Source organism: Fundulus heteroclitus, chromosome 16 (assembly GCF_011125445.2).
Source record: "Fundulus heteroclitus isolate FHET01 chromosome 16, MU-UCD_Fhet_4.1, whole genome shotgun sequence".
Classification (NCBI taxonomy): Eukaryota; Metazoa; Chordata; class Actinopteri; order Cyprinodontiformes; family Fundulidae; genus Fundulus; species Fundulus heteroclitus.
Window position 1 is genome coordinate 32,651,037 of NC_046376.1, and position 27,644 is coordinate 32,678,680.

At 40.7% G+C, this 27,644-nt stretch overlaps 1 protein-coding gene across 6 annotated transcripts; it reads right to left on the minus strand.

The window, feature by feature from the left end:
* Positions 1-6,821: 6,821 nt before the first annotated feature.
* LOC105921860 (histone acetyltransferase KAT7) lies at positions 6,822-26,466 on the minus strand. Of its 6 annotated transcripts, none has more exons than XM_036148513.1 (16): positions 26,269-26,466; positions 21,974-22,118; positions 19,913-20,128; positions 12,391-12,675; positions 12,190-12,272; positions 11,382-11,468; positions 10,011-10,109; positions 9,830-9,919; positions 9,620-9,667; positions 9,055-9,246; positions 8,834-8,923; positions 8,519-8,659; positions 8,226-8,319; positions 7,942-8,088; positions 7,121-7,227; positions 6,822-6,920 (listed from the first exon to the last, which is right to left on the minus strand). In XM_036148513.1, the coding sequence occupies exons 1-16, from the start codon at positions 26,281-26,283 to the stop codon at positions 6,861-6,863; spliced, it is 1,899 nt and encodes a 632-aa protein (XP_036004406.1). In that variant the 5' UTR covers positions 26,284-26,466; the 3' UTR covers positions 6,822-6,860. The 6 variants fall into 6 exon arrangements, with proteins under 6 accessions (XP_036004406.1, XP_036004405.1, XP_036004404.1 ...); XM_036148512.1 differs by having other exon boundaries at positions 9,809-9,919; XM_036148511.1 differs by having other exon boundaries at positions 9,620-9,919; positions 12,391-12,672.
* Positions 26,467-27,644: the final 1,178 nt, after the last annotated feature.

Consider the following 27,644-nt stretch of genomic DNA (forward strand, 5'->3'; position numbering starts at 1 on the left):
TTTTTTTTCCATTTCTTAGTTGAGCTGCTCTTAAAGTATTGTCTAACACATACATTCCCAATAAAATACCCTAAAGTAGTGGTTATGTGACACAAAGGTGATAAAGGGTAAAGGCATTGTTCTGCCATTGAAATGTTCTGCATTCAGGAAACAATAAATGTCTTAGAAAAGTATTTGTTTTTGTTTTTTGGTTTCATGGCAACTCCGAAATGGCAAAAATGCTCCAAAATACATACAAGGAGAAAAAATTATAAAAAATACAAAAAAGTTTTAGTTTTAATAGATGGTTTCTACTCATCTAAAAAAATCCAGCTGAAGGAAAATGTAAGTGTTGTACTAGCAATATTCATTTTTATGATGTAGCTTTCTTTAGCCTCATCTCATTACAAAGTGAGACGTCTGACAACAAAACACTTTGGACTATCAGTTCTACTGATTGCTTTTATTAGAAGGGAAAGACAAAGCGAGTGCAAAACTGAGCTACATATCAATGCCACTTTTCGCTACTGCTTTGTTGTGCTTTGTGAGTAGTTTATTAACAGAACTACACCAGCTTGCTGCAGACTGATGGAAGCTGATGGAAGTTTTACCTGTATATATTTAGGTAGAGCTGAAAACTTGTAACATGTTTGAAAGTAGTCCATCTATAGCTGCCATTGGCACACAAAAAAGACAAGTAGGAAAAAAAATATCACAAGAATAAAGAGGGTATAGTGATGTCAAGGCAGACAAAAAAGACACACCACATTTGGACATTTTATCAATATTTACAATGGACTGATACACTCGAAACAGAGGCTGTATGTGATGAAGTAATTTGTAGTTTGGAAACCCTCTGGAAAATAAGAACATTATTTCAAGTCTAATTTCTTACATCAGAGAAGAGCTATTTGTTCTACCTAAAATAAGTTGTCTTTTGTATATCTTAAAAACAAGGTTCTCCCAAGTTTCAGAAAAAGAGAATATGTTCAGGCCATGTTTTACTGCAAAATAAAAAAAAAATAAAAAAAAGAGTCACAGTCAAGTATGCCAATCATTTAAACTGTGTCCTTGGATAGACTTGTCCTTTGACAACTTTAAACCAATTAAGTGCACTTTGCTTTTAGTGGTCTCTTTGGGTTTGTACAAAAAAAGTCCTTACACTTAGGATTGAAATGAAATGTCAGGGATGTTTTATAGGATACACTGCCTTGCGAAAGTATTCACCCCAACCTGTAATTTAAAATGTTTTCAACTCTTATTTTATGTTATGGATCTGCACCATCCATCCATCCATTTTCTGACCCGCTTGATCCCTCATGGGGTCGTGGGGGGTGCTGGTGTCTATCTCTGGCATTCACTGGGCGAGAGGCGGGGTACACCCTGGACAGGTCGCCAGTCTGTCGCAGGGCAACACAGAGACAAACAGGACAAACAACCATTCCCGCACACACTCACACCTAGGGACAATTTAGAGAAGCCAATTAACCTAACAGTCATGTTTTTGGACTGCGGGAGGAAGCCGGAGTACCTGGAGAGAACCCACGCGTGCACAGGGAGAACATGCAAACTCCATGCAAAAAGACCCAGGGCTGGGGATCTGCACCAAACTAGTCCAATTTTTTAAAGTGAAATGAGAAGATTTTTTTATGAATACATATGTATATTTGCAATAAAATTTAAAATCGTTGCTATGAAGGCCTTAAATATTTCTGGTGTAGCGAATTACCTTTAAAATTCCAATTATTAGTGATATTAAATCCACCTGTGTGTAATCTAAGAGTAACATGCAGTGTTGCCTAGTGAACTTATAAACAACTTTGTGCTTGTTTTTTCTAAAGTTGCTTGTAAATTTCGTGAGGTACAGATTGCACTTTTTTTGGGCTCGTTTTTGAACATGAAGTCACATATAGGGCCCCCCTTGCCAACAAAACCCCTTTTCCTGGTTATCATGCTGTGCAACAAGAGGTATTAAAAGACCTGATCGCATCGCTGCTGCGTTACAGACAGCGTGAGTCGGCTAAAATATCTGTCCGCATGCACAGATACACCCCTCAATGACAACAATTTTCCGAGCAGGAAAACTTGTGGTCGGTAGAAATACAACATTTAATACATACATTTATACGGTATGAAAACTGACGACGTATTACAGTATAATGGGTTGCTTGTTGGGCTTCTTTTGGGTTTGCTTCTTTCGCAAGATCTGGCAACAACTGGTCACATGGGTCTGTCAGTATAAACACAACTTTCCGGAAAGGCCCCAGAGGCAGCAGCACCACTGAGCAAGAGGCATCACACCATGAAGACGAAGGAGCTCTCCAAACAAGTCAGGGACTTAGTTGTTGAGAAGTACAAGTAAGGGTGGGGTTAGAAAAAATATCCACATCTTTGTTGTTCCCCTGGAGCATCACCACATCCATCATCTTTAAATGGAAAGCACATGGTACCACAGCAAACCTGACAAGCCCACCTGAACTCACTGACTAAGCCAGGAGGTGATCAATAACAAACGTAACCCTGCAGGAGCTGCAGAGCTCCACAGCAGCGATCTGTCCACAGGACCACAGTAAGCCGTACACTCCATAGAGCTGGGCTTTATGGAAGAGTGGCCAGAAAAAAAGCCATGGATTACTGTTAAAAAGATGAAGGCATGTTTTGAGTTTCCCAAAAGGCACATGGGCGACTCCCCAAAAGGAGTATGGAGGAAGGTGCTCTGGTCAGATTAGACTAAAATGTAACTTTTAGGCCAACAAGGAAACACTATGTCTGGTGCAAACCAACACATCCCATCACCCAAAGGACCCCATCCCTAATGTGAAACATGGGGTTGGCAGCATCATGCTGCGGAGATGTTTTCCAGCAGCAAGTATTGGGAAACTGGTCCCAGACAAGGGAAAGATGGATGGTGCTAACCTGTCAGTCTGCCTGTGATCTGAGACTGGGACATAGGTTCACCTTCAGGCAAGACAATGACCCAAAGCACACTGCTAAAGCAATACTTGAGTGGTTTTAGGGGAAACATTTAAATGCGTTGGAATGGCCTAGTCAAAGTTCAGACCTCAATTCAATTGAAGACCAGTGGTTAGATTTGGAGAACAGTGTTCACAAGTGAAACATGGAGCTTGAGCAGTGTTTACTTGTGAAATGGGCAAAAATTCCAATGGAAAGATGTGGCTAGCTCATAGAGATCCAGCCAAAGCCACTTGTAGCTGGAATTGTTGCAAAAGGTGGTTCTATAAATTACTGACTTCAGGCAGGGTGAACAGTTTTGCACACTGAAGTTTTCTGTTATTTTGTCCATTTGTTTTTTGCTTCACAATAAAAAAAAAAATGCATCTTCAAAGTTGAAATTAATTGGTGCAAACTCTCAAACCATCCGTTTTATTCCCAGGTTGTGAGGCAACAAAACATGAAAAATGTCAAAAGGGGTGAATGCTTTTGCAGGCATGAAGAGACATGAAAGGGGGGGGGGGGGGGGGGCTTTGAGAACATCTTCAAACTTGATACATTTTACAGAAAGCATATATTAGACCACACTGAAAAAAATGTACAACTAAGCTAATTTGAAAAACGAAAAATGACATTAGAACTCCAGAAGAAAATGGCATCATGAAAAAAAAAAACACATGTTGACACTTTTCATCACAAGACAAATCTTGTGTCAGGCAAGTAATTGGTTTGCTTAGCAAACTAAAAGCAAATTTGCAGTTACTTATAAGCCAAGTACAAAGCTAAGCTAGCAGTTTTAGGATGGCAAAATGCAAAGCTAAGCGAAAACACCAGTCAGTTAGCTTAGCAATATACAAAGCTATGCTAAACCATGAAGATTGCTTTGCTAAATACCAGTTAAACTACGCTAAGACAGCAGTCAGTTAGGTATGATACACAACCATTGGATTTTCTTAGGCCAGGGAGAAGCTAGGTAAGGAAAGGTTAGCCAAATAGAAAGTAAAGCTAGCAGTATAAAACTAAGCTAACAACCACTCAGTTTAATCAGCTTATTTCAAAAACCAAACCAAAATCCGTCAGGCAGTGTGGGCTGCCAGATATGCTAATTTAACTAAAAAAAAAAAAAAAAAAAAAAAAAAAAATCAAAAGCACCTGTTCATTCGTCTGTTTTTTTTTATATAGCTGTAACAACAGAATTTGATTTTGGGCCAATTTATCTGTGGTGGAATCTGGGGGATGGAACCAAGTTTAACTGGCTGAGCTTGTGAGCAATCATGGATAAATGGTTGCTATTTGCTGAGATTTATCTATTAACAAACTGAGCTGAAGCCCAAAGAAAAGATTAAACCCATTGCATCAAATTCAAATGTCAGCAAAAAAATTAAACAATGGAAAACATTTTCTTTGGACTTTCACAAAGTTAAACTTGCCAACTTCATTAGATATCAAATTTAAAAATATTTTTTTAAATGTATCTCCACTGAATCTGTGAAATCAAATTTAATAGTATTGTTATTCTCAAAAAATGCTTAGCTCTGTGGTAAAATTCAGTATTTATGGGAGGGGCCCATAAACAGCAGCTTAGTTTGCTTCTGGCTGGCTGTGCTTATAGCGGGCAATACACCTGTGAAATGTAAATGATTTCTGTCAATGTTTGGTGAGATGGATGACCCGAGATTCTCCCTCTTTCAAGAACTTTCAAACACATTCAGATCTACATATAGGTCTTGAATAAATATATTTACAAGGAAGCAAGCCCAGCTAAATAAACATCCCTTTACGCTATACAGTCAGTCATCATACATTTTTTAAGAATATAAATACCACATGAGAAAAATGTAAATAATAAGATTAATCCAATAAAAAGAAGCAAAACACCAACTGGGGAAACAACTACAAATGTCCATGTCAACACATAGTACAAAGGAAAATACAGTACAATAGTTGTTTGAACTGTTAAACAGTAGTAAAACCTCAGAGTTAGAAAAAGTATAAAACTGAACTGAGAACTTTAAAGGATACATAACAAACATGTGTGTATAGTCCTCTACGCCTCAAACATCACAAGAGATGCAAAAACAGTAAAAACAGGCAAGAGGTGATCACACGTCCACATCCAGGCAGATTCCTGTCTGATAGTACAGTCTAAACATGGAGGCCAGTGGCAGCTATAGCTTCCCTGCAAACTGACTGCAGTGATAGATTAAACATAAGACACTAGACATGTTTGTTGCAAGGGAGAGGAGCCAAACAGGTCATTTTCTTAGGGTTCAAACAGCCATTTTGATGCCATTTATTATATTTTAACTTTACAAATTTTAGACATCACAACTTTTCTAAATCTGTTTTTACATTTCTATATCTAAGACAATTTAAAACGTTGACTTCAGATGTGGAGTGGTAGGAAGAGCTTGTTTACTCCTCTTTCATATTCCATGGATGCCTTACTTTAGTTCTAGTACTTTCCCACTGCGAGACGATAAAGTATATTTCTATTCTTCTAAAGAGCTGAAGTTATCAGTAACCAGTAATTAGTAAAGAGTAGCAGAATCTGCATAAACTTAAGGGCACTTTCCAATTCAAATCTTAAACTATTAAATGGGTGTCTCTATATTATCCGTAAGTGCTTACTTAATGTTTTATGGGCCATATTTTAAAGGCCCTCTGGTTCAGGGCTCTTATTCTTACAGACTGTACATTTTAAGGGTGTCTTGTTCTAATTCGCAGCCAGGCCAGCTGGTTTTTATCACCCAGGACATGTTTGCATAGGTCAACGTGTTGCCGACCTGCGTTGCATCTCAACAACAAAACGAGACGCAGCTCCCGTTCGATGCTGACTGTCACAGATTGGATTAGCAGGCGTGTCTGGTGCCCGTTACAAATGAAGGGACTGGGAGGAGGTGGGCGAGCCGTGCTCTATTATTTTCACTTTTCAGATAACACATGGGGTCAGCAAAGATCTAAGCCCAATCCAACGCTCGATTCAGCCATCCTGTATTTAACGGCTTCATAATGCCTTGCAAAAGGTCTCAATGTGCAGACAGGAAAGCAGGTAAGAGTTGGTGGGAAGATGGAAGGAGCTAGATAAAGGCGGCATCTGGGAAGAAAACCTGCAGAAGACTTGAGACTGAGGAGGTTCCAGTGATGTTTCTTCTTGCAACAAGGTAGAATGTGTCAAAGTCAGTGGGTGTGAATACTTTTGCAAGACACTGTGGGTGTAGCCCTGAAAAGAGGGCAGTCAAATCTACAGAGAAATTATAAATAACCTAAAAGAAACCCTCCTATACACTTAACTTTTCTCCAAACCTAAAAATGTATTACATTTAGGAACAAATAATAAAAGTGTAAAACTTTATATGTGAACACTTTGCATGAATTAGTTAGTTGGTTAAAGTAGTTAATCTATATTAACAACATACAAGCTCTTTTTTGGAGATCAATACATTTTTATCTTAATAAAAGGTCTTTTTTATTAGTAATGATTTCTAATTTATGAACCATTTAAATTTAATGGCCTAGTCCAAGTATAGACCCCCCCCCCCCACCCCAGTGCACGTTAGCAGTCCAGTTCATCTAAAAAGAGTAGACATCCAGGTCCAACCTCCTCCACATCTTCTCTACTCTTCCTGCTAATGTATTGTATTTTTAGGGTGTAATCCCAGTATTAATAATTATTTTACAAAAAAAAACATTGTACAGTGAAGATAGTGGCATACTTCTATTACTTAAGTCAATGCAGAAACTGTCTGAACCCAAAGAAATGGTTAGCTGTACTAGGATGTAACTCTGCTGCAGCTGTAGGGACTTAGGCTCGGGGTCAAAGAGCATGCCGGTGTGCGAAGGAGGATCTATCTATACGTGGGGTGTTTGGAAAAACAAGGAGGCTGTTTATGTCCCTTTAGGTGGGGGTCCATTTCAAAGCTGTGGGGTCAATGGTTTTTTCCGTTACCACGTTTAGTCTCTTTTGCCTTCCAGTCGTCAATAAGGTCCTTTGAGAAGGAAAAAAAGACAAGTAGTTAGTGACTAGACGGGCATACAACAGGTAATATATATATATATATATATATATATATATATATATATATATATATATATATATATATATTATATATATATATATATATATATATATATATATATTATTATTAGTATATATATATAATAAAAAAAAAAGGCCTGTGTTTTTCACCTGTCTCTTTAAAACCAAGTGCTTTCCTTTCCAGTATTTGAGCATCTGGAGGGACTGCAGTGTGCTGACAATATCCACCGGGTTTACTGCCGTCTCTTGGCTGATCTCTGCAACAATGAGGGAGGAGTTAAAGGAGCTCAGGGTGACGGGATCAGCACTGTGGGACATCCAGGTTCAACTCTGATCGGTACAAATTGGCCTTGAGAACGTCAGAGAGAGGGAATGAGATTTAAGAATAGGGTGACTGACAGAAAATACTCCTGAAGTTATCTTTCTAAATGGTCTAGCTCCAGCATGTGACCCCAGTGCTTTTTCACTTATAAACACAATATGCAATAAGCTTGTGAATGGATACTAGTGTGGCTTTTACTTTTCGTAGACAACTGAAATCACTGATTTGAAGCTTTGTTAAATAAATCCCGCTTTCATGAGAAAGAATCCATAATAAGTCACTTATGGGAGATGTTTTTACAGGGCTTCAGGCTGACTGTCCGACTTATAATCTCTTCCAACAGGTCCCGGCTTCCTTTCCTACATCAGTTGCTTTATCGCTTTGTCAAAGGGTATTAATGCCTAACACCCTCAGCCAGAACTACAGCATATGGAACAAATGAGTGCTTAAGTCCATTGAAGAAGTGACAGATAATAGACAGTTAAACATAAGACTTCTCTGTACTTTTTAAGATGCAGCAGAAAGCCTGGATATGATGACATGGCTGCACGCTTTAAACGTGGGTTTTCACTCACAGGCCTGAATCCATGGTGTGCAGAGTTAATAAAAGCGCCTTTAAAATTAGTATTTGATTTGAGCACATTCCAACCTTTGATGGAGATCTCCTTTCCCTGGAAATTGTTCAGGTACCGCAGCAGAACATCTTTCCAGTAGCTTCTGTAGCTGATCAGACCCAGGTCCGACAGGGGGCGCTCAGGTGAGCCCACCTTCTCCTCCACCTTGGACAACAGGTAGCCTTTTTGGACAGGGGAGAATGTTGATCAATGTTTGCAGCAGGTTTTCAAGGTACTAAGTACTTTAAGGTGACATTCTTCGGCGCATGATGGAGACCAGTGAGTAAAACCTAGCTATGGGTGATGAGTCTGTACTCACTGAAGTCAATGAGCATCTTTCCGTAGCCCTGCCTCATGTACTGTGGCATTGTGAGGATGCAGGACACATTGTAGTTCAAGAAAGAGTTCTTCTCCTGTGGGAGGATAAAAAAAAATAAAGATTTAACCAGTGGTGTGATTCTGCCTGACAGCGCGGAACGCTTTCAAATCTCGGAGCACTCATCATCTGTAAGCCTACATCATCACCAGGGATGCTGGGTAATGTATCGCTGAATAATGTCGTTGTAAAAAGCAGAGCAGCCGGAGGATTCTGAAGCTCGGCTCCTGTCTTACCTTGGAGAAGTATCCGACTAGGTGGCAACCGGTGTTGTCTGCTTCCGTCATGACGTAGAAGAGGAATGGTTCGACGTCGTAATACAGCGTCTTGTGGTCCAGGAAAAGTTTTGCTAGCAGACACAAGTTCTGACAGTAAATCTAGCAGTGGAAAGAGCACAGCAGGGGGGGGGGGGGGGGGGGGGGGGGGGGGGAGACAGCAGAGCTCTTTCAAAGTTGTTGTCAAGGTTGCATCGCTGATGAAAATGAGAGCACCTTGATTTGCCCTCACATGATGTTCGTAAGAAGGCTAGAGATGAAAGTGTCGGGTTTTACCTTGTTCTTCTTCCCATCCACCTCAAAGACAGAGATGTTCCCCTTTCTGTAGATCTCGTCACCTGGTGGATGCTTCCACACGCACTTGGCCTTAAACAGAGAGAATGACTTCAGGAAAATGTCCCCAGACTAGTGAAACGCTGAAACCAACGGGTTTTTAAAAAAAAAAAACTGCCTTCACCCAAATGTCCAACTCAAGTCTTCAACACCGGTTACCCTACCATGTGCCTGCGCAGAATGGTCTCGCTCTTCATGTACTTGAGGCAGAACTCGCACATGTAGAGCCGCCCCAGGCGGGCGTACTCCTCTGGGTACGGCGAGTGGTACCAGGTGTCCAGCTCGAAACGGCCGAACACGATGGTCTTGATCATGTTGCTGCCCTCCGACACCTGGCCGGCCAGACGGAGCTTCTCCTGTATAGCCGGGACGGGACGGGACGGGACGGGACAGGGAGACACGGGACGAAGCAGGCGAGAAGGAGGAGCGGAGACGGGGGGAGAGAGATGGGAACAAAGCTTCGATTATTGAGGAAAGCGGTTAAGATGAGACAGAGATCACGCTTAGGAAATGCCTCAGTGGAGGGAACCAGCCAAGATTATTAACGGTGCGGGAAGAAAAAGTCAGATGAAGAAATAATACAATAAACTTCACATGGACAGATGAAAAGCAAGATTAAATGAAGGTAAGTGTTTTATTTTCAGCTAACATTTGATAAGTCCCTCTCATCTGAAGCTAAAATAAACAAAAAACGAACAAGGAATGACATGAAGTGATTGTCCAAACTACCAAAACTATCTGAGACTCCTGCTGTGGCTGTAGAGGAGGGTTTGCAGACTGAAAAAGAGAAGAAGAGAAGTAAGGTCGGAAAGGGGGGAGGGCAGAGGGAGAGGGGGGACGGGGGAAGGGTAGTAACAACGAAAGAGGAGGCAAAGAAAAGTGTAAGGGCGGGAGGTGAAGATGAGTTTTCTCTCTTACAAGGTCGTCCGAGGCACGTGCCTGCGCTTTCCTGAACAGCTCGAGGTCGTAGTCGCTGGTGATGTTCTCCAGCAGCGGCTCCCGGCTCGTCCCGTGGCTCTGTCGGTGTTCCTGGGAGCAGGTGGGGGAAAATGCCAACAGGGTGAACTTCATAGCATGGGGGGGATGGGGGGGGGCACACGGCAAGGTCTCTTCTACTTACGGTATATTTGTCCTTCTGCTCCTTGTTGAGGCCAGAGTTCCTCTTCCTCCTCAGCTCCGTCACCTTGTCCTTGTAGCGCAGCTGTCCCTCTGTGGGGGCCTGACACACCGCACAGCCACAAACACGTCAACAGGGAGCCTTCAGGGGAGTGGCAGTCATCCACGAGCTGCTACCTGACCATCCAATCCCTAACTCAAGCCTTTTGTGTTAAAAAAATATAAACTGGAAATGTTTCACAAATCCTTCCATTTCTTTTAGGACTGTCTGTCCAGGGACGAATTAAAAGTGGTGGGGGGTTCATTCGATGCCGACTTCAGTCATGCCGACTTCAACAGACTTCGTGCCTGAGAGAAACATTAGAACGTAGGGGATCTTCTTTTCAATATCTATAAAGCAAAGTGCCAGCGAACCCACGCAGTTTGCTGTTCAAAGTAGACAGCCATGGTGTTAAAGCTAAAGAAGGCATGGTAACAACGTTACAGTTGGCAAGCTACGAGATGGATAGCTTGCTGTTTTAAACCAATTAGACTCATTTTAGTTTTAAATATCTGTGTTAACACAATGGTAATTTTACACAAGATTATCATATCATGAGAATTAAAATATTATATTATCATGTGGCTGGAGTATTTTCTACTGCTTTGTGCCATATCTATGCAGGTAATTACTGTTCTTGCTGTTCCTTTAGAGCTAATTTTTAGATTAGAGTAGTTCTTCCTTTTCTCATTGCTAATAATTGTGTGTTTCTTTTCCACTGACACACCGGAATTTCCCCATTGTGAAAAAATACAGGAATCTTATTGTCCCGCAATAAGATTCTTAATATCTTAAATTCTTATCTTAAATTGAAGCCCTTGAAATAAATAGGAGTAGGACTTTTTTACCAGGTGATTATTTTTCCTCTTTATTTCCATCTCATAATCTCCTTTCAAACATTTAGAATGGGATAAACAGCCAGAGTACGTGTGGTATTTCGACCATTTACATAGCTTTAGAGGAGAGACCAGGAGCTACATAATTAAAACAAAGCCACATCAAGTAGACGTGTCTGTATTGAGCCCTGAGATCTGCCCAGGAAAACGGATACAATATTCTATTCTATATTAATATATGACCATTTTATGAAAACATAATAAAACTATGTTTTCTCTGCTGATGAGTACGGACCTGCCTTGTCAAATGTAGTAAACAGGTACATCAGATGGTTACTTTGCTGTGAACCAAGTGAGAGCAACCTGTCATCGCTTTGACCTCGCTACACTGAAAAGAAGCAGTGTGACCTCAGCTGTTCCTGCCTCCAAAGCACTGTGTGTGTGTGTGTGTGTGTGTGTGTGTGTGGAGGTCAACTGAGTCTGCTCTCCTGCACATTACCTGGTTCCTCGTGGAGTGTCTGTTCTCATCCTGCCGGTGCGACAGCGCCCTTTCTTCGGCCTGCTTGTCGCGCGTCGTTGCCTTGCCCTGTCACACAGATCAACACCGTCTGGAGCCCCGTAGCAACAACACAACAGCAGCCTCCTCCGTCTTTCTACAGCATGCCAATTTCTGTTTGCCTCCCTTGCTTTCCGTCACATGAACTCATCGGACACTTGGTCTGGGTGTGGACCGGTTTACCCGTCGCGAGCTGCGCCTCGCAAAAGTAACGCTACAACCAGAGAAGCACCATGTACTTTGTTTGGTATTTCTGCCATTTGTTTCCAGCCCCTGAAACTCATGCGATAGATTGGTCCAGTCAAAGCCCGGGCATGCTTTCCATTGAGAATCTGTGGCAAAATTAAAAAACTGATGTCCAGTTTGACTCAGCTTGATCCATTTTACAAAAACAACTTGATGTGCAAAGCTGCTAGAGCCAAAACCCAAAAGACCTGCAGCTGTAACTGCAGCTGTAATTGTACTGAAAGTACGGACATACGGGGCTTGAATACTAATGCACATCAGGCTTTTCAACCCTTGTTTTTATTTTTAATCACATAAAGGACCATTTTCTGTTCCCACAAACATCTAAAGGGTTCTGTAGGTGTGAACACTTTTGCGAGGCACTGCACGCAGCCATGTGTAATTGTGTCATTTTGGGCACCGCTCACTGTTCGGGGCTTTGTGTGACTAGTTGTTCATGGCTCCACACACGTCTTCGTCTGAAATCCTCAGTGATCTGTTTTGTTGTGTCTGTGTGAGCATGTACCTTGCATTCATCTGCGGAGAGGTTGTGGTAGAGCGGGCAGCCTGATATGGAGAAATGTCTCTCATGTCTTCCTGTTAGATGACCTGGGAGAAAGAGAGGAAGGGTGAGAACAAGAGGAAGACGCTCGCCGATGAACGACAGTAAATTTAAAGGGCTGTGGCGCTTGAGCTGGGGAAAAACACGTGGCCGCGAGGCGTTTACCAAGTGAGTTGCATCCCGGCGTGGGACACTTCATGTTAAAATTGTAGCTTTCGTGGAAACGGCGCCGTTTGGGTCGATGGGAGAGGTCGTGGGCGGCGGCCTCTTTCAACGACAGCTCTTTCGCCAGTCTCTCGTCCTCCTCTTGTGAAACTACAATATTGTTGCTAGAAGACCCGTGGTCGTTGCTCGGGCTGGAGGCTTCGATATCTGACTCAGAGGACGGGGCGTTGCCTGTTGGGGTGCGCGGTGGCGTCTCATCCCGCTCTGCTCCTTGTTTGCCGTCTGCTGGACAAGTTGGGGAGGATTTAAAGTCGAAAATCTGCCGTTAATTCATTTGAGTTAAAAAAAACAACAACAACAATTTCCCGCTTTTTACTCCTCGTGATTTATTTTAAAGGGGAGTCTCTGCAGCCCACATATGTCCACACATACAGATGCAATTAACAGCCCCCAGCAGTGGCAGGCCTCAGATAAATCCAATACTGAAGAATGATGTTTCCTCTGCAGCAGAGCAGGCAGCTGTGAGACCCTGGCTGCCAAATGAAAGCACATATTTCAACCTGTTTTCTATCCAGTTTTCTTTCTTCTTTTTTTACCTTCAGCTAACACAGAAGGTGAGGTGTGTGTGTGTGTGTGTATGTCTATCGTTGTGAGGACCACAACTTGACATTAGACCAACGTTGTGAGGACTATTGGCATTGTGAGGACATTTTCCAAGGTCCACACAATTCAAGTGGGGCTAATGCTTAGGTTTAGGGCTAAGGTGTGAATTGGGTTTAGGTTACAGTTAGTACCTGATCCCTTAGATTCAGGGTTAAGGGATAGACAGATATAGAAAATGAATGGAAGTCAGAGGAAGGTCCACACAACGATGCACATACCAACGTGTGTGTATGTTCATGCGTCAGAGTGAGGATCATCACCAGTTTTTAACCAACAAAGTGAGGTCAATTTTGGGAAGTGAGGACATTTTCCTGGCCCTCACTTTGTTTCATATAGTAATGAGCTCTACTAGCCATATAGATGTTACTCTGTATTTTTTACGAAGGCCCTCATTTTTAATGTGAAATGAGTCTGAAAGTTCACAATTCTCTACTCACTAGGTCCCTCTAGTGTATAGTTCTGCAACTGCACTCAGGTTTCCACCAAACTGGTTCTCTACTGCTCCTCCTATAGGTGTTCTTTTGGCACTGCACCCAAATTGGACAGATCTTACCAGATTGAATGCCTTTTTCAGTGATCAGTTTATTATTTAAGATATAGGCAGTAACATTTTTATAGAGTAGGCAAAACATAGATTGAATAAGTATCAACCAAATGTGTATTTTCCCGCTTTATGCATAAATAAAAATAGTTATATGCCTTCAGACTTATTCAATGCCCAGACAGGGAACATGATATTCAAGCTAGACATGATGTTGACATTTTTTGTAATATAATTAAACAATGTGTAGATGACACAAGAGTCCTGGAGAAGCAGGTAACAGGTAGACATGAAAACAGACTGGTAACAGCGGGGATGATGGGCTTAACGGGTTGGTGACAGGCTGAAAGCAGAGCTCAGCTCATTAAGGCTGCTGAACTCTCGGGAGGACCATTGAGCAGGAAAAGACCGCGTGATTTTGATACTTGTACTGAGAAACGGTAAGAACAAGGTTGTATTCCGCATTACCAGGAGATGCTAAACTGTGAGATGAAGCAAAATCCTCCACTGAAAAGTGCCTCAAAAGGAAGAAAAACTTCAAAGGTCACAAAAGGTCAGCAGTCAGATTAGCCTCATTCAGTAACAAAGCCTCACCAAATCTGGGCCAAAACTGAACTTTTGACCACAAAGGGATCTAGTGTCATTTTCTATGGGTTGGTGACGCTATGGTGCCCAGAGTTATGGTGCAAGGAGCCTTCAACCGGCTCCTGGCAGGTTCAGAGGCCAGACAACAGATGTCTCTGACATTGATAAAACCCCTATTCAAACTTCTGTGGATGTTCCTATTGTTCAATTGCTGCACCCAACTCAGCCCCAGAAAAAGATAGCTTTCAAGCTTTTGATGGAATAGAGTCATTGCTTCCAGCCTATGCCTAATAGAAGGCCTCAGTTGTCATGTTAGGGTTAAGTTCTGGCAATTGCCTAACTGGTTATGGAGGAAGGGGAGGTATCGTTTTAATTGTCTAATCAGGCTTTTCACAACTATAACATGCATATCCAGATCAGAGCGTCCTAGCCGTAGCAGCCGGGTCAAACACACTCCCATTTCTGGTGTATCTGTGGAGCACAGGAACCTTCCTACAGCTACTTCAGGTTAGCTACAGTGACAGTCCTTAGCCGCTAATGGGGTTGTGTTCCGTAATACCAGGAGATGTTACATTGTGAGATTAATCAAAATCCTCCACTGAAAAGTGCCTCAAAAAGGGGAGAAACTTCAAAGGTCACAAAAGGTCAGCTGTTAGATTGGCCTCCTTCAGTCACAAAGCATCACCAAATCTGGGCCAAAACTCAACTTTTGACCAAAAAATAATTTAATGCCACTTTCCATAGGTTGGTGACGGTATGGGTGGGTCATTTTTGGGCCTCCAATCGCGTCCTAGCAGGTTCAGAGGCCAGATGGAAAATGTCTCTATCTGACATTGAGGGAACCCCTATTCAACCTTCTGTGCATGCTCCAATTGTTCACTTGCTGCCCTCCTCTCAGCCCCAGAAAAAGATTGCTTTTAAGCTTTTGATGAAAGAGAGTATTTGCTTCCAGCCTATGCCTAATAGAAAGCCTCAAAGGCCTCAATCATCATCTTAGGGTTGAGTTCTGGCACTTGCAAATGGGTTATGGAGAAGGGGGAGGACTGGTTTTAATCATTTAATCAGGCTCTTCACAACAATACCATGCACACCCAGATCCAATCTTCCTAGCCTTAACAACAGTGTCAAACACACTCCCATTTCTGGTATGTCAGTGTAGCACAGTGATGGACCATTCTGCAGGCTGTAGGATATAGTTAAAATGTCATACATGAGCCAGTCTCTTTATCAACTCTTCCCCTACAAATGGTACCATGCATTCCTGCAAAAACCTCTCCCACATGCAGCAGGAAGGCAAAACAAGTGTTTCACAAAATGGCAGATTTTCCCTCATAATTCGATTCAAAGATCTTGCTGGTATCACTTTAGGCCCTATAAAAAATGACCTTTGGGATCAATTAATGCTTATTATGGGCAGATATTCAAGAAATCCTAGTGTATCTTGTTTTCTTCCTGTAAATTAATAATTTTAATTTTGGATTCTTGAGTTTTAACATTTTGGACAGTAGATTTCTTTGCTGTTTAAAATATGTGAAAAGAAGAATTGCTGTTATGATGACATTTATGACAGTCTCAGTTAAAATTATGACACAAACCTTTTTCTATAAATTAATCAAAACAAGCTTTTTAGGACAGTACAGCATGTTTATTGTATATAAACAAAGTATTTTTATACCAAAGATAACAACTAAATTAAAAATTATTATAAATAAAATCTAAAAAGGACCCTAAACAATATGCCCCTGGAATAAAACTGAGTGCAAAGTCATGGCTATTTTTAACTTACTTAAGAAAACATCATAGGCTTAAGTCTGAGCCAGCAACCACTGAGTGACCCCTCCCCGACCCTCAACTTTGCAACATTCACAACCTGCAGATGGCCCATCAAGCTATTATCCAATCACAGTCATGCATGTGGATTCTGCAATGTACAAGAGGAATTCATGCTGCAGATTAGGAACAACAGTTGTTAGGCTCTGCTAATGTCCACAAAAAATGCTTTGTTTCTAAAATAAACATTCAAAGTACAATGGATTATTTTGTTAAAATTATTCATTTATCAGGGGGTAATAAATCAGAGCCACACAACATCAAGCTTTCATTTTTAGTACAGCATTGGTTTATTCTTCAGTGCATTAATCAGTAAAACGTAAAAAAAAACATTTTTGTTTTCAAATCTTAAGTACATTTACTTCTTAATTACTTAAAATGTCAAAAAAGTTGGTTGAACTCCTTGGTCCTCACACTGATGGTAAAAAACTTTTTTGGTAATTTAATTCTTTTGCAAAATCTGAAGTGGTGTATTGTGTGTGGGTGACACCTAGTTACAGAAAATAAAAACTTTATCTTTCTAAGTAGCTCAGAACTACCAGTCCTAACTTTGTAGGTGTTTTTTACTCGGTCCTCGGTCCATAGGTCTTACACGAATGTGTGTGTGTGTGTGTGTGTGTGTGTGTGTGTGTGTGTGTGTGTGTGTGTGTGTGTGTGTGTGTGTGTGTGTGTGTGTGTGGCATGTTAGCAAAGAAGTAGTGGCAGCGCTGAATAGTCTGAGGCAGAAATGGCATAGAAGCTGCTTTTTTGGAACGGTTCTAACAATAAATAAACTGTGTTGTGCACATCCTCAAATATGCAATTAATCCCCTAATCATTTTGACAGATTTATTTTGTTCTTATCTTTTTCTCCTGTTAATCTTCTAACATGACCAAATAGCTATTTCTTGTTTTATGTTTTAGGAAGAGACTGGTCAATTTCCAGTCCAATCAGCCAGTCAGAAACTGTGCAATCCTAGATTTGCCTGATCAGTGAACACGCCATAAATAAGTGCTACTATAAGACGGCAACCACATCCACGCTTACCTCATCTCAAAGTAGAAGTTGCTACTGGGGGAAGAAGACTCAAACTTCATACATTTAGACATAAAAGTCAGACAAAGCACTGAGATTTCTGTTCTATTTCGGTTAATTTAGGCTGCTGTTTAAAGGGAGTACAAGTCTTCAGCAAGTAACAAGGAGGCTAATAATACTAGAGCCAAATAGCTCTGTTAAATCCTTTCAGCCTTCGTCTGTCATGGGACATGCTGGATGTGGAAATGTTTAGCTTTATTAATGTCCCAGAGTCTTTAGTGAACACACACACAGAAACTTGCTTACAGTTAGTACTGCTAACTTGGTTAATTTATCCGATAATATTGCTGTTACGGCTGATAAGTGATATTTACCAATATTATGTACACTTCCCAACCCTTTCAACACTGTGGGTCCGCTTTAGGACCCAGGTGGTTGACCATATGAGCAACCTCCCCTCCTCCCACTACACATACACAAACCTCAACAAGAGGGAAACATCGGCTGTTAATATCCGACCATTTACTGTATGCTTAAAGGATTGAAACGTTGGCAAATGACTAATGTTGGTTAATGCCAATATTAACGATGGGTCGTTTTGGCCTTTAAAGCGGCAGTTCTCACACCCACACATGTGATGTAACCTCAGCTGAAAATATAAATGCTTGATAGTCGCTTTTGCAGTAAGCGACAAAAGAACATTTTGAATTCTAATAATTAGGGACCCTCAAGAGCGAATGGGATTGGGTCAAACCTCTTTGACCCAATCCCAATTCTCAAAATAAAATCGGCGATGGGGTTCAGCATACCGATCTCAGAGCAGTGCATCTGCAGTCTTTGCACATGATCTGTAAACAAATCCATTTGGTCTCCATCTGGTTTCAAAAATAGGTATTTGATTTATGCAAACCATCGTAAACCCCCGCCTCCACAGCACCTAAAAGAGACACCACTCAGTGATTGTAATTAAAGAGCAGACTCAGGGTATCTGACGTAACAGTTCCTAACAATAGATTTCACACTAAGCCATAGCAGGAAGCTGGACGTCAACTCAATAAGTCAAACTAGGCTTTCTGGCTCTGGGTGTTCGTGACAGACGGTGAATACACAACAAGGAAGGCCGTAAGTATTGGGACACGCAGGGGGAAACATCTGGTCCCCACACGGTGTTTAAAGTTGTTATACTTGAGCGAAACGGAGTAAAAATGCAATAGATGAAGCATCTCTAGTTGGCTTTAACAAACACACTGATCAACGTATCAATAGGGTGACCACCTCTATGAAAGCAGGAGTGTAGCCGTTTAACGCAGTGTGTTAACACAACGCCAGAGCGGAAAGACAGCAGCAGTGGGAACACCTGGGAACAATAACAGCTGCACTTCTACGTTCAGATATTCTGAGTCCATTCTTCTACAGCAAAAAAAAAAAAAAAAAACATTCAAGATCACTAGGTCAGTCAACCCAGCAGAGGATCCCAGGAAATTCAGCCCAATGTCAGAGAAGACACAAACATCTTTGTGAGCAGAGCTTAGGGTTGCAGAGCTGCACTTAAACAAACCCAAGAACCGTACAGAACATTGAATCTGAACATGAATCTGAAGCGTCCCACTTAGTTGAAGACGGCCCACATCACTCATTGAAGCTAGGTTTGCTAGAACAGGACCTAACTGGCTTGAAGTCACTGACCAAAATCTAATGTTTAACATAAAACCATGGTATCCCCCCTCCCCTCGTCTCAAGAGAGACGACGACGTAGCTCAGCAAAATTCAACATGACAAGTGAAGCCGGTTCACCCACAACAAACTGTTGTGCAAACACTTTTGTCATTTTTTTTTAAAACTGGCTTCCATGCTTGCAGGATGCTACTCACTCTTTTGCTGAGATAAAATGCCAAATGCTGCCCTCTGTTTTGGGAACCCTGGGAACTCTCATATGATTGGCTCAATAACCCGGAAGTAAACACGGGCTACACTCTGAACAGAAGTAGTTCTGTACCGTACCTCTAGGTTTGAAAGGAGAAAAATGTGACTAAGACATTGTTGATGGAGAGAAATGATTGTTTATCGGGAATGTTACTTCCATCCCAGGTGACAAATGAGAATGAGTTAGGTTGATTTTACAAAAAAATTCTTAGTTATTGCTTCTTTAAGTCAAATGTGAACATGATTAAGGTCTAGATATATGACTAAATTCCAGAGCCATTTAAAACAATATTTGCCTAATTTTTGGACCAGAACATTTTTATTTTCTGCTGATAAATAAAACGCCATAAGTGGATGGCTGTTCCTTTCTTTTTTATTTCTTGTTGGATGTATCATCACCTCATTGTGCGTAAAATTTCAAACAAGTAGCTATTTATGAACAAGGCCAAGAGCCGCCTGTGAAACTGGACACTTTCTCTCTCCCCCGTTCAGGACTTACAAGCTTCTGCGTTACATTAACGCACAGTCTGCTGAGTGTATACAGCTTCCGTGTATATATCCTTTTTACTTCTTATTTTACTGTATTCTTATTTTTTGTCTGCACCATCAATACCAAGTCAAATTCCTGGTAAGTGCAAACCTACTTGGCGATTAAACTTGATTCTGATTTTCTGTGAGGCTTTTCACAGGTCTCCAATTTTAGGCATGATGTATTCCTCTTCTTTAGAACCAGGAACAGACTGTCATCACTGGGAGGCTTCATGACATCAACTCACCTGCATCAGAAGAAAGACTGAAACATGCAGATCCTCTTTTCAACCTCATGTTTTTCCTCCTTTCTTTGCTTTCCTGTCTGTGTTGGCCACTGCCCAAAATGTCCCCTGACATCTCAGCTTCATGCCCCCCAGTTCTTCCCTCAAATCACAGCTTTATCTGAGACAGAAAGAAAGAACCGCTAGACTTACCGTTGGCTTCTGTGTCTGAGCCTGATGACCTGCTCTGACGCAAAGGGTATTTTTTGGCTTTGGTGTTTGCTGCCCCCTGCTGGCTGCGTGTGATCCTGCGTCCAGAAGAGAAGACGGAGGCTGCCACTGACGCCGCGGCCGACTCCGCTGCTGAATCTGGCCCTTCATCCTGAGCTGGAGCAGCCGGTGAGCTGCTGCGCAGCACGGTGCAGTTATCTTAAAGGAAGAAGATGACACTTTACTAAGAATACCTTAAAATCACCTAAATTATTATTATTTTTTTTTTTAAATAAAAGCTCAGCATTTTCTTTTCTAAAAGCACCATCCAGCATCTGTAATTTGTCAAACTGTAGAACACGTGTGCATATTCTAAATAAATATTAATAAAGCCCGGAAGGCTTCATGGTTCTATTCAATTCAATTAAATGTTATTTAGATAGCGCCAATTCATGATACATGATACAAGGCACTTTACATAGTCAAATTCAATCAAATCATACAGATTGGTCTAAAAGTTTCCAATCCAAGGAAACCCAGTACATTGGGTTTCCTTGACTAGCAGCATTCACTCCTCCTGAAAGAGCATAGAGCCACAGGGACAGTCGTCTGCATTGTCCATGGCTTTGCAGCAATCATACTGAGCATGCATGAAGCGACAGTGGAGAGGAAAACTCCCCTTTAACAGGGAGAAAAACCTCCAGCAGAACCAGGCAAATCACCGTAAGGTTCATCACCGACCAGTACAGCAACAACACTAAACATCCAGCCAGAGCCCAGATGGTTAATCAGATCAGGGGTCTCAGACACAAACACACCTTCAGGGACACACCTGCCGTAGCCTAAGGTATGTCCCTTGTTCAAAATACCTGTAATATTTCTAAAACAAACTGCTGATCATTGAATCAACCTCTTCAACCCAAATGAAACAATGAGAACAGTATCTGTAGGCAGAGCCAGCCTTTGTGTCATGAAGGACATCCTCGAGATAACGCTTTATTTAAATTAAATTGTTTTTTTTCCTGCATTAAACAGTGTCGACAATTATACCCACAGAGTTTGAAATTTAAAGTCTAGTTTCCAAGATAGAATCGTTTTTTTTTTTTGCGAACTTCAAGAACAAATCAAAATATGTCATAACACTGATAAAAAATAGTGATATTTTGAAAAATAGTCAAAAACTGACCGCTAAATTCTCTTAAGGTTAGCAGGACTGTATTCATGCACAAGGACATTTTCTCAACCAGTAACACATTGATGTACAAATCCTATTTGCAGCCCTCTTTAAATATGCTTGAGTACAAGCAGAAAATAATGTAAGCAGCGTTTTTTAATCCAATCTCCATCGAGGCCACAAGTATGGCCTCGAACACTGTTCATGACACGCTCTGTTTCTCAATAAATTACATTAAATGAAAATGGTAGGCTAATCATCCAAAACAGTTTCCTGATAGTTTTTAAAAAGATTTCTGACAATTTCATGGGTCAAATATTTCGTCCTGTGTTACGACACTGTAAATACTTTCCAGTAAAGTGAAAGAAAATAAATCAGAATCAGAGGTTTTATAAACATGGTAAATGTCTTACATTTTTTAATTAGATAGGCAATCTTTGTATCCTCAAAGATTTTTTAAACCCTTTATCCTTAAAGGGTAAGCAGCATTTAGATCCTATGCTCAGCTTTTCTGGAACAAACTTCCAGGAAACTGTAAAAGTGCGGAAAGCCTGAGTTCTATTAAATCAAGATTAAAAACACATTTGTTTAAAATTGCCTTTGACTGTTCTAGTTAAACTGTTTTAATGTTCTTTTTTGTTTCTACATTCTGTTCCTACTTGCTTTTATTCTGTTTTATTTTCCTATATTTTAATCATGTAAAGCACTTTGCATTGTCTCTGTACTGAATTGTGCTATATAAATAAATTTGCCTTGCCTTGCCTTAAAATATTGCCAACAACCCCCAAAACTGAGCAAAGCTGGAAGGAAAACATTCTAGTGTGTTGGAGCCTCAATAACATCCCTGTACTCATTATTTAGTGGGGACCGCAGTGGTTGCAGAGGTCTACCTTGAGAGCTCTGGCTGAGGCGCAGGGAGGCTCGGGTCAGACGCGTGTTGCTGCGTTTGTGCGCGCGCTCTGCGGCTTCGGCGTGTTCCAGGTCGGTGGAGAAGTCCGAGTCCTCTGTCCCATCCGAGCTGCTGCCTGCCGTTCTCTGGGAAACAAACAACGGCCATTAGCTAATTTATCGATTTGATTTTCTTCTTATCAAAAATACCACCACAAATGAGCATAAATATACAAAAGGTTGAACCTTTATCCCTTTTCTCTTTCTTTATACCAGTGAATTATTCAGCAGGGATCCCCTTCCATTTATCACCTTCAGATCAGCGTCCCCCGTTACAAATTTGTCAAGAAATCCTTAAAATAAGCCTTATGGTTAACCCTTTGGATTTAAGAAACCCAGTTCAATTTTATAGCAATGTTTAACCACTTATTTCTTAAGGGTAAATTTCATGAAATTTTAGAATCAGAAAGTATTTAAAAAAAATTCCAATCTCCTTTTACACGATTTGTTTTTAAAATCTCTTTTCTGAGCCGAAAAGTGCCTTTGGAGACACGTGCCTCTCACGTGGAAAAACCGCGACCACATATCAGAATTAGCTTTAAATCTCTAATTTGCTTCATACAACAAGGAATTTTGACTTTGGTTCCACTTTGATCTCAATAAAGACATTTAAGTACAAAATACCAAAAATGTTTTTCAATATATTTTTTGTATAAGTATGAATTTACACATTGGTGCAGATAAGCATGGGTCCTCTGGCTGTTCAGCGTTCATCAGACTGACAGCTCTAATCTGAGCTGCAGCTTCTGCTAGAGCTGTTTTCGCAGTGGGAAGCCGTTGTGATGAACAAGGATGCGTAAATTCTGTGAAACGTAACACCTCATCACTGTTCTGAAACATTCAGCTGGACTGAACTATGTTCAGTTTCAGTCACACATGGTTTGTTTGTTGATTTGTTTTTTTTAAAACATATTTCTCTCCTTCAGATTTTTTCAATAAATAAACAAATAGGTACCACGGACAACAACCCAAACACAATCAAACAGGAAAAGTTAAAAATTATGATATATTATGATACACGCCTTATGTTGCGTTCCATTTGCAGTTGGAACTCCGAAATCCCGGCACCCGATTGGAAAAATCAACAGTAACGGCCACTAAAGTTGAATTTAATGTAACATGTAGCGGCTGCAACTCTGAACTGAGCAAATTAAAATTGGTGTTAGCATGTGGAAACTACAACTTTAAATGACGTTTATAAGAGGTACTATGAACAACAGCTTTCCTGGCCATCACCATATTAGAATCCTAACCTTTTTTTTTTTTTTTTTTATCTTTATTTTTTAAATGAGCATCAGTGATACATTAAATGATTTCGATTACAAGAGACATGATACTCATATTTATATTTTAACCCCAATCCCAAGAACATGTTAGACACCAATCCAAACAAACAAAAAAAATAAATAAATAAATAAAATAAAAATAATAATAAATAAAAAAAAAAAATAGATAAAAAAAAAAATAAATAAATAAATAAATAAAAAAAATTAAATAAAAAAATATATATATATATATAAAAAAATATAAGAATAAATAAACAAAAATAAACGAATATAAAGATTACATACAAATATATATCCCAGTTTATACACAAATGAGCGTACATAACAAAAAGGGCAAATATCTCGGCACTCCCGCACCGAGGCTGGTACACATGGGTTCAATCATAAATACAGATACAAACGCAGAATAACTGCCAGGGGATTATTAAGTGGGCACAGTTTTGAGTTTACTTAAGTGTGTCAGTATTGGACCCCAGATAGAGAGAAATTTGTCCTTGGACCCCCTTAGAGTATATTTTATTTTCTCTAAATGTATGAAGTGTGTCAAGTCACTAAACCACAAAGATGCCTTGGGTGGATTTTTGGATTTCCAATGCAATAAAATTCTTCTGCGTGCAAGCAGCGTTGTGAAAGCAATTATATTTCTATGGCCTTCTCTTAATGTTGAATCTCTTCTATCTGTGGCACCGAATATGGCCATAGCTACGTTGGGCTGAAGATTAATACTCAATGCTTCTGACAATGTTTTAAAGATGGTGGACCAGTAGGTTGCCAGGGCTGGGCATGACCAGAACATATGTGTTAAGTCAGCAGGAGTGTTTCGGCACCTGTCACAGTTTGAATCTGTGTTAGGATATATTTTAGCCAGTCTTGCTTTGGAATAGTGAATGCGATGTAGGACCTTAAATTGTATTATGTTTAGCTTGGCACAGAAAGTGCTGTTGTTTACTCTTAGTAAAGCGTTCTCCCAAGTGTCCTTTTCCAAGTCCTCCCCCAGCTCATCCACACAGTCTGCTCTGATCTTATCTAGTGTTGTGTTTTTAAAAGAGGATATGCAATCATAGATTCTGGAGACCAGTCTTTTAGAATTAAACGGCGATTTTAACAGATCAGAATCCTAACCTTTTTTAAATTTATTTTTATTTTGGAATCCTGACTTCTCCGATTGTGTTTACTGGAACGCTTTTTACAGGGGTCCATTCCCAGCTCCTATTTTTGATTTCCGAGGCTAATGGAATGCAACAAGTCTTTGGCTCAATCCGAATACCCTTATAGAGCAAGGACTCTCTAGCCTTAGTGGAAGTGCGTCAGCGGTCGCCATGATAAGTGCAGTCCGAATAGTGCAGTCAGTAAGGAAGGAGGCAGAAAAAGGAGCCTGTACGCTTCCTCCCGCAGCTAGTTTTGCCTAGGAACCCCACAACGTCCCTTACAAGCGCAAAGAAGCCTTAAGGTATCCCACAATCCTTTGCGTGACATGACATATCACGTCACAGCCCCATCACGGAAATCAAGTAAAATGTCCGGAGAGGAGAGATTGCGCACTTTGTAGTTAATTTTCGGAAGGCTGTAGACCGGGATCTGACTCGCATCATCCGTGAGTGTTTCTGTCACGTAATGACGTCGAAGTTAAAGGCTGACTAAATTAGGCACAGTAGTCTGAAGCCTCTTTCCTCCCCACAATAGAGTTCTAACTGTTAACCACGTGATAGGACGACCAACAGGAGCTAGAGGCTATTGTTAAGGGCATTCGGATGGAGCCCTTATCTTCATTCTTCCCGAGTTGGCCCAAGGTACAAAACTACTATTTGTGGATGCTTAGGGCCTCCGGGAGCACGAGAACTTGTACAGGAAAAGTTTACTCATCCACCAGTTTTATACATACTAACAAAATCCAGCATGATATGAAAATTTCATATACGAATGCAAATGAGAAATTCCTGCTGCTTGTGTGTGTTAATTGTAACCTTTGGTATGAATTGCAGTTAGTTAACAGCATCCCCCCCCCCCCCCCCCCCCCCTCCAAATAAAACACTGCCCAGGGCCTCATAAAAGCTCGGGCCCACCCTGCCCTCTCTAGAATTAAAGCAAACCAGCCATAACGGACTCCACTTAGAACCAGACAGGTAGTTAAATATTAAACTGTCAACGGTTATTCACAGAAAGTCATTACATGTTGCACGAGAACAACGGAAGGGACGCCCTGACGTCACACGCTATTGGCGGAAGTACGATCAATAGTAAACAATCATTTGTGAGGGGGGGGGGCAGAAAGCTGCATAAGTCGCAGGACTGGCAGAATGTAGTGCGCTAACAACCTAATTTATAGATTTTTCGCTTATGCAATGATCTCATACGTGAGATCCCGGGTGTGCCGTTAGATCCAAAGGAATACACAAAACCAACTACGGAAGCATGGGCGCACGTTTGACAACTTCACAAGAGGCCCGTGCATCCTATTTGCGTTCGTCCAATTAAATAAAAGATGAGGCGGGATTTGAACCAGTCAACCAATGAACACGGTCGCAGTTCAAACTCTGTCCAATCAGAGCGTTGTTTTGGTGCACCGTGTTGTTCTATGCTGAGGGAAACCCTAAAAACAAGCCGTCCTCATCCGTTTGGCTCAGTGACCGTTACCACCGTTAAACCTGGGTCTGCCCGCCGTGTCGGTCGGTTGGCGGAAGATCCAACGCAGTCCAGTATTCAAAGAGCATTTAACCCACACAACTCTAATGTCTCTCAACAACGCTGAGCTAGCTTAGCTGTTAGCATCAACGCGACCCAAGCAGTGGAGTGAGTTATTAAAAAAACATCCCCAGTTCGTGAATAACGTCTTTAAGAAACATATATCAGGCCTCAGATGCGTTCGTTTTCCCATCCTCAGTTTCACCTCCGCGGCTAACATTGGCCATGTTGTTATGCTGCGCTGCTGCAGCCTCAACCCGCTCCCTTACCTTCCTCCGTGGCATGTCTTGAGCTGTGGGTGAATCTGATCCTTTACGTTGGGGAAACTATTCAAGCTCCCATATAAGCTGTAACAGAGAAAACCCACCGAAACCTAACATGGAGCAAATGGGCTGCAAGAAGCGCACAAATTTCCTCGCACTTCCTAGTGAATGCGGAGCAAGTTTGGTACGTTGACAAAATACCTCCGCCGGAGACAGCTTCACTGTGAGCTTACAAAATAGCGAATACGTCGTTTTGACATTATATCAGAAAAAGAAAAAAAAGTTATATTTTTGAAAATATGATTTTTATGTTATGAAAAGTCCTATTTTTTTTTTTTTTTTTTTTTTTTTTTTTTTTTTTTTTTTTTTTTGTATCTTGATGTAGTCGGACACAACACATGTCGAGATGCGTTCCGCCACCGGTTGCGCTTCTACGCTGCATAATACGGCTGGGTTTTCATCGCGATGGCGCGAAGCAACTACATCTAAAATACCTCAAAAAATGATCACCCTGGCCTTTTTCAACACTTTATAAATAATATCCTATTCTATTTCAATTTACTTTACTACTGTATATTAGTTTTAAGAAACCACTGGAAAAATGAAAACCAAAGGAATATATGACATCAAAATGAATGTCTTAATCTACAAATCACTTCCTGAAAACTGAAACGTTCTTTGCTTACCCAACTATTGCGGACAATTTCAACTTCCATTTTATTCCTCAGTGGGTCTCATTGTGTTTGCGTTGTTACAGAAAATGTAGTGTTTCACAGTGCAAAATAGAGAAAAAAATACTCCGAATAAATTTACTCAGATTTTCCCAATATTATTATTAGTGTGAGACTAAGTTACGATATATGTTCAGTTTATTTTAAGGTTTTATATATTTCTATTTTATCAGGCATAACAACTATGTCCATGTCTGTATTTTCAAAGTTTGTGTTAAAAATTATTTTGACTAAGAGAAGATGGTGCAGCAGAACAGTCCCACACGAAACATATCTGCCTCTGCCAGCTATTAATCGAGACCAGGGGATTCCCTGGTTAGTTTATATTCTTTTTACCGTCCACAATGGCTCCCAATAAAATAAAATAAATTAAATCAAAACGAGCAAACTACTAATTTTAAGATAGCTGTAATAACACATGTTTTCCCCCCATGGAATAATTGTATATAGTGTTGACAACAGAATGACAATGAAGAACCAGTGCTCTTTGTGAGATTTATTTATTGCACAGTAAAAAATATGTTCATTTTTGACATATCTTCCACTAATATTGCCATCCCATAGAATAAAATCTATCCATCCCCGTTCTGCAAATGTTGTATGTTTTTATTTATTAAAATCCTAAAAATAGATATATAATTGTGCAAAAAA

Coding starts and splice junctions, on each gene's coding strand:
- LOC105921860 (XM_036148510.1), bottom strand. Junction 9,920..10,010: donor AGCAGAAGGACAAATATACC/GTAAGTAGAAGA, acceptor ACCTGCTCCCAG/GAACACCGACAGAGCCACGG. Junction 9,247..9,619: donor AGGAGTCTCAGATAGTTTTG/GTAGTTTGGACA, acceptor CCGGCTATACAG/GAGAAGCTCCGTCTGGCCGG.